The sequence below is a fragment of the Cibotium barometz genome, chromosome 10 (assembly GCF_041138505.1).
Source record: "Cibotium barometz isolate CiBa-2024 chromosome 10, ASM4113850v1, whole genome shotgun sequence".
NCBI lineage: Eukaryota > Viridiplantae > Streptophyta > Polypodiopsida > Cyatheales > Cibotiaceae > Cibotium > Cibotium barometz.
Window position 1 is genome coordinate 12,554,913 of NC_141055.1, and position 12,950 is coordinate 12,567,862.

The 12,950-nt window shown below is 42.3% G+C and overlaps 1 protein-coding gene across 7 annotated transcripts in view; it reads left to right on the forward strand.

Moving 5' to 3' along the window:
• The first annotated feature begins 1,540 nt into the window (after nucleotides 1–1,540).
• The window catches only part of LOC147634562 (alpha-mannosidase At3g26720-like), a 169,805-nt gene continuing 158,395 nt past the window's right edge, over nucleotides 1,541–12,950 (forward strand). For 3 of the 7 annotated variants that reach the window (XM_086803669.1, XM_086803671.1, XM_086803668.1), the window contains exons 1-4: nucleotides 1,541–1,979; nucleotides 2,256–2,339; nucleotides 6,797–6,885; nucleotides 6,970–7,144. In XM_086803669.1, coding sequence (XP_086659795.1) covers nucleotides 1,749–1,979; nucleotides 2,256–2,339; nucleotides 6,797–6,885; nucleotides 6,970–7,144 — 579 coding nt within the window. In that variant the 5' untranslated portion in view covers nucleotides 1,541–1,748. Of the gene's footprint in view, nucleotides 1,980–2,255; nucleotides 2,340–6,302; nucleotides 6,456–6,796; nucleotides 6,886–6,969; nucleotides 7,145–12,950 lie in introns of those variants that run through there. The other 4 variants (XM_086803672.1, XM_086803673.1, XM_086803674.1 and 1 more) reach the window with 4 other exon arrangements.

Here is a 12,950-nt window from a genome sequence, read left to right on the forward strand (position 1 = left end):
GGCCATGGAATGAGAAATGATCCAAGTCTTTGCCATGAGGTATTTAATAAGAGCCTCTTCTTTTCCTGTTTTGAATATCTTGTGCAACTACCTTTCTATTTAAAATTTTGGATTTAGCTACAATCCCACCTTTTTGGCTTTGAAACTTTTGTCTTTAATTATTGATTTTGCCTTTTTTTTTCTTTTCCCAATCTAGAGACTTGTGCTTGTTGATAAGAACGTTAATACACACGTGCAAATTTCTCAAATGAATAAGGGTAAAATTATACAGTATCTTTTGATTTCCATTTGTAAAGTTGTATGATGGAGTTTCATATTGTCATAAATAAGTGATAGGGTCATTCTCTTGAGACCTTTTTTTTTTTTTCAAAATGTGCTTATGTTGAGATATTTTGCATGTTTTAATATGTTAGTGTCAAACTTTATTACATTCATTGTGGCATGGTACCACATAAGTGCCATTAATAAAATGTAAATTAAAAATGACAGGTGGACATCTAGACGGATAAGCGCTTAGGGTTTCATTCTAGACAGATAAGCACTTAGGGCAATGAAGCCATCTAATCTTCAATAGGAAGAGTGACACCTTGGTGACTAGGTATGATAGGGTTACTTCAAATCATGAATGTTGCATTGATCATGGTTAGGCAAGGAATACAAGGTGGTGTACATGCTCAACCACACCCTCTTCGCAGCTAAAGAGAAACCACAACCAACAATTGTTGTTGTGCCTAGAGTTAAGGTGGGTATTGGAGTCCACTGATTGTCTTGGCATGCATGGACATGCTTCAAGGTTGTGAAGCTACCTTTGGCTTTGCATTTTATGGTGTAGGAGGGGGGATGCTTATGTTTTGGTTTGGTTAATCTAGAATGCAAGAAATGAACCCTTTGAATAGGTGCGGTGTTCCTTTGCAAGGAATGAACCTTGGTAAGCTCCTTGGGTGGCACTTACAGCATGTGATATGTGATGGTAATATGAATAGTGGGGTGAGGGGGTTGAGGTTTGACGCTAGAGGTCTCAAGTTCGATCTGGGTGTGACATCTCAAAGAGTAGGGAATTAGTGGTGAGGGGGTTGGGGTTTCACATTAGAGGTCTCAAGTTCGATCCCCACGTGCTGCAAGAACTAGGTGTGACATCTCAAAGGGTAGGGGGAGGGCCCCATTATTGGGTGCATGAGCATGTGTGTGAAAACATCTATCCAAAACAAAAGTATGCACCCATGGGTGTGTAAACATCTATCCAAAACAAAAGTACTACTTTTCATTAGCCTCAAGTGGTGTCCATTGTCATCTGCTTTGGTGCATGGGCATGTGTGTGAAAACATCTATCCAAAACAAAAGTCTTCACCCATGAGTGTGTGAAAACATCCAAAACAAAAGTATTCAGCCATGGGTGTGTGAAAACATCTATCCAAAACAAAAGAATGCAGCCATGGGTGTGTGAAAACATCTATCCAAAACAAAAGAATGCAGCCATGGGTGATGGGTGTGTGAACATCTTTCCAAAACAAAAGTAGTGCCTTAGCGTCAAGTGGTGTCCATTGTCAAGTGCTTTGGTGGGACTCAAAGGTGTGTAAATTTCAATGTCTCCGGCCTTCTGGAAAAGCTGCTGATGTAGTCTTTGGAGGCGCTAGGGACCATCTAAAGTATGGCGGAGTGCCCACAATTACTGTACAACGAGAAGTTCATCATCTACACTTCAATTGCATAGCATTCTCATTCTCTCTAACTGTGTGTGTGTGCCTGCTATGGCTCCTTGCCCTCGTCGTGTTTCCCCTTTGATTCGCTTCTTGTTGCTCAGTTTCTCTTTCCTATCATCATCTGTGGCTGTAGCTTTGCCTTTGCCCCTGGTCTACAACACCTCGTCCGGGCCAGTTTCAGACAAGCTCAACGTCCACTTGGTCCCCCACACCCACGATGATGTGGGCTGGCTCAAGACTGTGGATGAATACTACACCGGCTCCAACAACTCCATCCAGGTCTTCTACCTAGGAACAATTCACACAATGCATTGGGCAACCATTAGCACAATCCATTAGGCAAATCCATAGTAGCAATATATATTTAGCACATTTTAATTAATCTTTCCAATTATTTCAATAGGGTAGCAATACTTCACACATTTCACTACATTGAAGCCTGGGCAGCACTTGAGATAATTCGATTCTATTAAGTTATGGGCAGCAATTGAAGTTACTGATTTTAATTAGAGGGTGGTTCCACTTTAACCTTATGTTTTGGTTTGATTAATCTAGAATGCAGCTGTGAACTTGATATTGGACAATGTGATAACTGCACTACAGGATAATCCCAACAGGAAGTTCATTTATGTTGAGCAGGTAATTAATTCTACCTTTACATTAATTTACACTAAGGTAAGGTAGGCGGAAGCATGTGCAGGAAGTTCATTTACGTTGAGCAGGTAACAGATTCTACCGTTATATTAACATACACTAAGGTAAGGTAGGCGGAAGCATGTACCTTGCCACTGCAGAGAGTAAGCTAAACTAAAGGCTGATTAGCCACCCTAACTAGCATCAATTAGGACCTTAACAGCTGATCAGTCACCTTAATTGGCTACTCGCTAACTCCCTACTTAGCATCAATCAGGTTCTTAACCATTTTAATTTAAACATCAACTTGATACTTGCTTTACGTTCTTAACCAACTTAATAAGCATCAGCTTGATTACCTGCTAGCCACCTTAATTATACTTGCGTCCAGGCCGCGACCTGCTGCCGTGTTACGAGAGGGAAGCTGGCACACATCTGCATATATAATACACACGTGCCTGTACACGCATCCCTTCACTAACTAGCCACAACGCTCGCTGTTACTTAGTCCTATTATGTGAGGAGAGCTCTCATGTAGCTAATATTACTATCATATTGCTCTCAGTTGGAGCACAAAGGGAGCCTTGGTGGATAGATCCAAAGCTCCTTCGTTTGTCCTTTGTGACACATGGGACTTAGGATAGATATTGAGGGCTTGCTCATATCTATCCCTTGCTCTTGTCTCGTTCAAAAAAAGTAATGGGGTTAGTGTCGGTACTGGCCCCCTTCTTGCTAGTGACCTTGGACAACCTTTGGAGCTAGGTCCTCTGGATATGGATAAAGGGACTTTGAATTTTTTATAAGCCTCGTGCACAAAGGACACAAAAGTGCACATCAACGGAGAGTATGAATGACGTCGAGCCAGATGTCCCGGATTGACTCCGTTGGCGGGGTGATGGTGCTTTCGATTGGCCGACTTTTGTCATTTTTGGACCAAATCCCAGACGTTCCATGGTGGCAACAATAAAGTCCCAAGGCACTACATCAAATGCTTTGGCAATGTCTACCTGCGGTAGCAACACCTCCCGACTGGTATATTTAGCATACTCCATTCCCACATAAGCATTGCATATGTTGTATGTTATTTGTCGTCTAAGAATGAATCCATATTGGGCAAAATGCAACCCTTTGTCAAGCACATTGGCTATTCTATTGGAGATCATCTTTGTCACCAATTTGTATAGCATTGGCATTAAAGTTATAAGTTCCCAATCAGCCAAATTTATGCTTCTTTTTTTGAATTTCACAAGGCCTTCTTGCTAGGAAGGAGGCATCACTCTTTGTAACCATTCAACATTTATCATTGCCAATAGAATGTCTTCCAATTCCTCTCGAAAATGTTGAAAAAATTCCATAGTCAATCCATCCCATCCTAGTGACTTCCACTTACCCAGTTTGGTAAGAGCACTTTGCAATTCCATATTCGTGAAAGGGGACTCCATCTATGCAGCTTCCTGCTGATTAAGAATTGGTGTCACATTTATAAGCATCCTCGCTTTTGCGCTTTCAACTCTTCTTGTGAGAAGTGACGTGGTGTAACAAAAACTGATTGAAAATGTGCCATGCATTCCTTTTCAAGATCATCTACATCATTGGTCCACTAACCATCAAGCTTCTGCACACGATGTATGATTTGTTTTTGTCTCTTAGCATGCAAGCTTTTGAAAAACCGTATCGACAAGCAGCCTTTGCCTCACTTGTATTTGCTATTTTTTCAATTTCCTCTGATTGTTGCAATCTATCATATATTGTGCATTTAACAACTTTTCTTCTTCCACTGGATTCAACTGCCTTGTTTGTGCAACCTCATGCAATGCCTACACATCGACTTTGCAACGGTTTATTTGCTCTCTTTTCCACCCCATATACTATCCACCATATTCTATAATGATAGATTGCATCCTTCTTGCAAAGTTTCTCCATGCTAAGTCCAGTTCATAGCAAGCATCTTCTCTAAGTAATGCAATGATTTTTCACTCTCTGCACACACACACTCACATATACATATACACATGTCACAAGCCATGTGGATAGCGCTCGAACAAATTCGAGTCTTATCCCACTATCTTAAGAGTGGGGACTAGGGGAGTAGAGGGAACTGCAAGTAAGGACAAAATCTGTAGGTTGTACTCCAGTAGGGAGGCTGAGGTAGAGGATCATTTTTTTTCACATGCCCAATGTACTAGGAGGTTCTAATGTCTATTCAAGGAAAGATTTTTCCAATGTCTCAGGTCATTTACTATCAGGATCAGCGCTGCTTGGGACTACTTGATGGATGTAGAGAGTCTTAAGTGTTCTTTTGAGTCTCCTGAGAAATCCATAGGCTCTCTCCATTAGAGATTCGGAGGGACACCTCCACCTATTGTGAGCTCACTCACCTTGCGCTATGAGGAATTGAGTTTTTTCTCTCTATCTTGCCTACCATATGCAGTAACTCAACTTAGGCATCCATCACGATCACTTGCCTGTGGCATGTTGGGCAAGGAAGATGCCCCAATTGCACACTAGCATAGATGTTTAAAATTTTCAAACAAGCCACTTCTTATCTGTAGGAATTCAAGTATAGGCCTGGAGGCCTCAGTAGATCAGATCCATCAAGTAGTCCCAAGCAGTGTTGGTTCTAATTAAATGACTTGCGACAATTCTTTCCTTGAAGGGATAGTGGAACCTCCCTCATATCTCATAGTACAGTGAGCATTTGAAAAAGTAGTGCTCCTCTGTCTAACCTTCCCAATGGAGCAAAGCCTACAGATGTCCTCCTCCCTTGCAATGTTGTTTTCTCCCCTGGTCTCCACTACTATAAGATGATAGGATGAGACTCAAATTTGTTCGAGTGCTATGTGCATGGCTTGTGACATGTGCCGATAGCTAGGCTTTTAAAAGAAGCCATCATTTTTTTTGTGTGTAAAAATTGGAGCTTCATGGGAAGCTCTAATGGGTCTAGCCATGTGTTCAAGATATGTAGTTGGAGTAGGTCAAAGTGCTAAAGTAAGGAGTAGTAGTAGTGCATCTAGATTGTAATTGAATGGTGGTAAATGATCCATGCGGAGTCCATGTGAGAGGAATCGTTGTATAATCCTAGCATACCATGCTCTATCCTGTGCTTGCTCTCCTAGTTGCCTAGATTACTCCAAAATGGCATTACAAGAACAATGCCTAGAGCTAAAAAAATGAAAATGAATTATATTTGTTCAGCTCAAACGTTACAACGGGGGGAAGAGAGAGAGAGAGAGAGAAAGAGAGGGCAATGGAAGACTTCGCACAAGTAACCTAACCTACCAACAATGGTTGATTAGACTTTGCTAGTCCCAATCCAAGTAGTGGTAGTAACCCAGGTGGACCTGTGCATATGTTGGTTCCACACGTGCTTCCTAGGTCTCCCAATTGCTGCTTGCTGAGATGGAAACTCGCAATACTTTGATGATTAAAGCCGGAGGTTTGGGTGCCTATTTATAGGTCCCTACGGATCCCATGTGAGCGAGAGTACAAGCCTTTCTCAGGATTGTGCTTTCCATGGCTAAGGATACTCAGTGGCTTCCAATGTTTTTTCTTGTACGGTTGGACAGAGAAAGTGCTAGATTGGGCACGAGTTGGTCGTCCACAGATTTCTTTGTATGTCTTTGTGCTGATGCGGTGAGGATGGATTGTGAGCCTTCGCACTGGGTGCAAAGTGGTCTTGCAGTGTTCGGGATCTTGGGTACCATGGATGAGCTTTGCTTGGATCTTTTCCTTTTTATGAAAGGGAACTTTATATGGACACTGTCTAGCTGTGGGGCGTGCACCCTCAACTGCAATGCAAGTGGGGGAGAATGTGAGACACCACACCTATTATACAGGTCAGCCAGCACCCTCAGCTGCAATGCAAGTGGGGGAGAATGTGACACGCCTCACCTATTATACAGGTCGGCCAGCCTTGGGCACAGGTGGACAGTGCAGGTGCCATGTTGCAGGCATGATGTGGCAGCAATGACATGGCAATGACACATGGCAGGTCGACAGAGCAGGTCAACAGAGGTATTCCAATACGTGAGTAGCAAAATCGTCACATACATCAGCATTCCTTAGCGGTCAAGCCTATAGAGAGCGCCTCTCTACAGCACAGGCTGATCAAGGAGATCTCAGGCAATGTGGGAGTGTGTTTTGACTCTTCATTCTCACCCACATCATTTGTACTTGAATTTTAGTTGTAAATACTTCTTTCTTGTACATAATACATAGCAGTAGTTTAGGTCTCTTGTGTGTGCTGTAAGTGTGATTCTGCCTCACTCTTTTCTATCTCTAAAAACCCTAGCACATAGGCACGAGTGTTCTACACGATCATTGAGGGCGAAGGTTTCTTATAAGATTTAATGTGGACCTCCTTATTTTCAATAAACTTCAAATATTTTTAACACATTATACTAATTATTTTTACGTGTTGTAAAGTGATGTTAATTATTTTGTCTTTGATTATTTTTGGTCAGGCATTCTTTCAGCGTTGGTGGAGAGAGCAGACAGCAAAGAAACAGAAAGCCGTGAAGAAGCTTGTTAAGGCAGGCCAGCTTGAATTTATGTAAGTTCATGATAGCTTGTTATTTGAAAGCTTAAAACAATGGAAATAAACTGATTATTATGGCATGTGGTGTTGAGATTTCAGAAATGGAGGATGGTGTATGCATGACGAGGCCACAACACACTATATTGATATGATAGACCAGACAACTCTTGGGCACAGATACATCAAAGAACAATTCGGAATAGTTCCACGAATGGGATGGCAAATAGATCCTTTTGGGCACTCTGCAGTTCAAGGATACCTGCTTAGTGCGGAGGTTGGTTTAACATTTTCTACTACATAAAAAAAAACCTTTTGCTTCTTCTACATTGCCTACTTTCACAAAAGTTTCTCAGATTACTCTTGGTTCTTGTATGTTTTGTTACAGTTAATCCTATAATTGTTTTGGATGATAACAACTTATGTGAACCTATTTTTCTCTTCTAAATTTTCTTGCCAAAAGACAAAGCATTGCTGCTATCATGTAATAGAAGAAAGAAAGAAAGATATATTAACGTCTCCTAAAGGCCGAAATGGCCTGGGTGGAGCAGATCAGTTAGTTACTTCTCAAGAAATTATAGATGTCGAGGACATGACATTTGTTCCGCACGAACCTGAAAAGATTCTTGGATTTCGTGAACGAAGATTGCGTAATATGCTTATCACGGAATACAAGATCAAGTGGAAGGATCGTGTTGAGGAGAATGCTACATGGGAGACATTGACTACTCTTTAGAGAGATTACCCTGGCTTTTTAGTGAGCTCAGGAGTGAGCTCTTAGAGGAAGGGGAGTATGTCATGTGCACAGTGTGTATCTACCGTGTGCTACACGCATGCAAGACTAGTTTCGAGGCTTGGGGAAGCTTGGAACTAGGCAGGCTGATTGACGAGCTGAGTTAGGGAAATATTAACGGGGGGCACCCAAGTATGGACAGGCGGGCGGCCAAGTGTGGATGCCCGATGACCGGCCAAGAGCCTATAAAAGGGTGGCCAAGGTTAGTTATTGAATTATAGAGAGTCTCGCGAGTTTGTGAGAGCTCTATGGTCTTGGAGCCTTGATCTAGTGCAGACGTGCACCTGCTTTATGCAGCCGAGGCCGACAGCAGTCTCGAGGCCCGCGAAGGGCAGCTTCGTGGCGGTATGGGACGTCGCGAGGAGGAGATTGGTCGGTACGTCATCCTAGTTAGCTCAGCTCGTGGCTCGATGGGGACAGCCAAGACTGTGGGCTTACCCACGGCTGTCATGGTTGGGAGGTGAGTCAGGCCTGCACCCCCTTTGCTTGTTTGTTTGTTGGTTTGTTTGCAGGATTCGAGTTTCGAACCAAGATCGATCACGAGGGGATCCGTGGGGATTTGACAGCGTCCCTCACAAGGGACGGTGAAGGGGACGGCAATAGGAACAGGGACGGCTCTGGGGGACGGCAGTAGGAACGGGGACGGCAAGGAGCCATTCTAGTCATGGGCCTTTAGCCTTGGCCCATAGGCCTTGAGCCTTTGAGGCTTTGGGCCTTGGCCTCTCTCTTGCCTCCCTGAGTCCTCCCTATAAGAAGACACACACACACACTCCCTCTCACACTTCAAGCTTTATCTTCACACACACTTTTTTTTGTAAAGCTTCATGTCATTAATTACAGGTGGGAAACCTCAAAACGAGGAAAACCCACCAAAAAGACCATATACAAAGGAGACTACTAGAGTGTTCACTATGTTCAGTGTGAACATAGTTAAACATCTAAAAGCAATCTATAAAAACAGCATACAGAGATGAGTCAATCTCATGAAGAGAGAGACAGTCATATAAAGATTGCTGAAGAGAGGAACGGAAGAATGAGTAAGCATCCAAATGAGGCCCAGCAAAAACTATCCTGTTGCGAGACTGCGAGGTAGTCCATAAAGCCCAGTAGCGAACCCAATCAAAGAAGACTTTATAGGATCTAAGGGGTGAAGGGAGAAGACCGAAGATCCAAAAGTATTTCCCAAAGGGTGCCTGTCGAAAGCGGGCTCTCAAACGTGCAGCAATCCGATCCAATAAAGTCCTAGTCAGAGGACAACTCCACAAAAGATGAAAGACTGTCTCTCGAGAAGCACCACAACTATGACAAGTTGAAGGTGCCAAAAGTCGCCTAGCCAAGAAAAGGCCGACTGGCAAGACTCCAATCAAGCATCTCCATAAAAAAATTCTACTTTTCAAAGGAAGACTGCATTTCCAAAGAGAATGAAGCCGCTGTTTCCACCAAGCCTGACTTTTATGAAGATGCCAAATCTGATTCGCATGTTCTTGAACCCAAGAGGCAGGCAACAAGAGATGATATGTCGAATGAACCGAAAGTTTAGTCATTGATAAAGGGCCTCGTGCAGGTTGTTCTCTTCTAAGGCTCCAATCAACCAAACGATCAGAATGATCCAAATCTGCAATTGGTTCAAAAGGAGCAAGAAGCTCTCGAATAAGCTGCCAGATTGATCTATAATGCATCCCCAGACCAAATTTTCTGGCGGCAACCACAAAAGAAAGCACATGGCCACCAGCATCCAAAACATCATCAATAAGATAAACTCCTTTCTTTGAAAGGAAATATACCTTCCTAGGCTCACGTAGAGGCAGCCTTTGACCAATGAATACTCTCAAGGCGAAGCGAAGAGGATTGTGCATTAAGCCTAGGATTCCCAAAAAGATATTGCGTAACCTGTTTCCAGGCAAAAATTAACTTAGATGAAAGAGGGCAGCCGACAATTTTTCCATCGAAATGGTTGAAAATTGCATCCCAATACGTAACAGTCCACTTTCCAAAAGCCGGTGAAGACATATACATACACATATGACCCAACATAATAGCCCATGGCTGGCGCTGTTGTACAAATTCCAACAGCAAAGTGGATTTACGAGCAAGCACATGAAAATGAATATTCAATATGTTCAAGCCACCATGCATCTTTGGAGAACAAATCTTTGGCATTGACAAAAGACGAAGACCCTTTTTACGATGTTGAGTTTTCCACACAATTGCCATTGCCAGAGACATAAACCGATCTATATCAGCTTTCCTCCACATAATCAATGGAAGAAAGAACTGTATGTAAGCCATTACAATAGCCTGCACTATCCTGAGACGTACATGAAGAGGCCAAGTGGAAAGCTGCCAATAATCAATTTTGCGATTCAATTTTAGTATAACCCATTGAATCATTTGTGAAGATGACAGCTGCCAACCCAAAGGGTAACCCAAATGACGAACGATATGTCCACCAGGAGGTATTCCACCGGGCCACAATACATGATGCCATTGCTGTACGTTAAGCGCAAGCAAGGTAGACTTACGGAAATTCACTTTCAAACCAGCAGCCAGACCAAAAAGTTCCAAAGCCTCCATTAATTTCTGAAGATCTTGTTGCGTATTCGTGGGCATAAAAAAAGAATCATCAGCATAAGCCTGAGCCAGGAAAGTACGCCCAGCAGGAAGCTGTAAGTCATGCAATTCATCAGTGGCTTGCAAAAAATCCAAGTAGCAAAGAAAAGGATGTGTGGCAATAGCAAACAACAAGGAACTAAGCGGACAACCCTGGCGAACTGAACGTCCCAATTTCCAAGAATCGGAAAGAGAAGAGCTCAAAATCAAAGAAGCATCACTGTCATTATAGAGGCAATACACAATATTTTGCCACTTCGTATCGAAACCAAGATAACTCATAGTCATAGCTATATAGTCCCAATGCACGGAATCAAAAGCTTTCTCGATATCAACCTGCAAAATGAGTACATCCTGCTTAGTGTATTTGGCATATTCAATGGCAATATAAGCATTAGCCAAATTATCATTGATTTGCCTCTGAGGCACAAAACCATATTGCGCAGGATGCAAACCATCATGTAAAAATCCTTTAATACGATTTGCCAACATCTTAGTCAGAAGCTTATAGATGACCAGCATAAGAGTACTAGGCCTCCAATCAGAAAAAGCTTCACAAAGATCCCGTTTAGGGAAAAGCTTAACCAATCCTTCTTTCCAAGAAGATGGTAGTACATCATTTGCCCAAGCTTCATTGATCATATACAGCAATGATTGTTCCAGCTGAGGCCAAAAAGCATGGAAAAATTCCACTGTCAATCCATCCCATCCGGGAGATTTCCATCGACCCATTGAACGTAAAGCATCTTTAAGTTCAATATCAGTGAACGGAGATTCTAATTCCAAAGCATCCTGTGGAGAAATAATGGGCCGAACATGATGCAATAAAGCATAACGAGCATTAAATATGTCAGGTGAAGTAGTTGGCGGTTTAGCAAAAAGAGCTGCAAAATGCTGACTAGCAATATACGAGAGCTCCGACAAAGAATGAGTCCATTGACCATCAGATTTTTTCACCCTTCTGATGCATTCCTTTTGTCTTGAAGCATGTAGATTTTTGAAAAAATCTTTGGAAGAGCAACCCTTATCTATGATAGCTCGATGTCGCGAACGTGTCAACCATTTTTGCAATTTTCTCTGATCATTTAGCATGAGGAAATGCTTAGCCTGCATTGAAGATTCTTGTTCATTGGTATTTAAAACCCGAAACTGAGCAAGATCAGCCATAGATTGACATGTTTCTTTAGCCTGCAAGATCCGATCCCGCAAGTCGGCCATGTAATAACGACCATAATCACAGATCACAGCCTGCATGCGCTGAACAAATTGAAACCAAGCAATGTCAATGTCCTCATGCATTTGAAGGGGCAAAGGCTCAATGGCTTGCAAAACCATTTCCTTGAAATCAGCATGCACAAGATAACTGTTGTTTAAAAGCAACAGCCTATGTTTCTGAAGAATAGAAACATCTTGTGGCATATCAAAATAAAGGCCTAACCATAAAGGAGAATGATCAGAGAGTAACATGGAACGATCAATCCATAGCTTGCAAACAAAATCATCGTATTGGTCTGCATGTAACAAGTACCAGCGATCCAGACGTGTCCAGATATGTGGAAAAGCATTGTGATTAAAAGTAAACCCTTGCAGACGAGGGAATACATACTGCCATAGATCCAAAATATTGCAGGAAGAGAGCAAATCATTCCATGTTCTGCGTTCAGCTCCAAGCATATGAGTTCTTCCAGTGGAATTAAATTCAGGAGATGGAGCATTATTAAAGTCTCCACAAAGGAATGTATTATGGAGCCAGGGATAAGCCAACATTTGCGACCATATATTTGCCCTGTCAGCCGAGCTTTGTGGCGCATAAACTGCTGCAAATTCATAAATTTGTCCATACAATGAACATTGAATGACCATCCATCTGCCAGCAGAATCATTGTAGGCCAACATTGGTTGCAGATCATGCTTAACAAGCATAAAAACTTCCGAGTAATGCTGAGTGCCCGCATAAAGTATATCATAACCAGCAAAGTGACTTGATTGACCCACTAAGGTATGCTGATTGTGTTCTTGCACACACACCAGATGAGGTTGCATTTTATGTACATAGTGCCAAAACAACCTAAATTTACTAGGATCACAAGTCCTCTAATATTGTACGAAAGACATTTTATTGGAGCATCAAACATCAAATCTGTACAAAGGTATATACAGTGAACAGCCAGCAAAATCAATGCTGCATAACAACAACTGAATCAGGGAGAGAGCCCTCGCCCTGAATCAAGAGAGACTCATGCATATTCGTATCAACACACATATCCAAAGCATTTACATCGGCATCCATACTCGAGGAAGCACCTCGAACTACATCCGACTATATTCTAGAAAGCATAGTCGATGAAGTGGAAGACTGTGCGATAGTGGCAGATGCAGTCCAATTACGTGAAGGAATGGGAGCACGACGAACCATAGTAGCTTTTTTCGGAGTTTTCCATTCAGCCGAAGATATTTTATCTTTTCCTTTATCCTTAGGTTGATTAGGCACGGCCAAAGAAGAAAAACTTGTGGAATAACTTTAGCTTTTCCTTTCTCTTTCTCCTTTTGAGTATTTCGAGTGGCTTGATTTGTTGGTATCTCCTTAACTTGAGTTGGCTGCACATTCGCTGAAATGGGAGGTACAGCAGATAACGGCGGAGGATGCAGCAGAGAAGGACATTCAGAAGCCATATGCCCA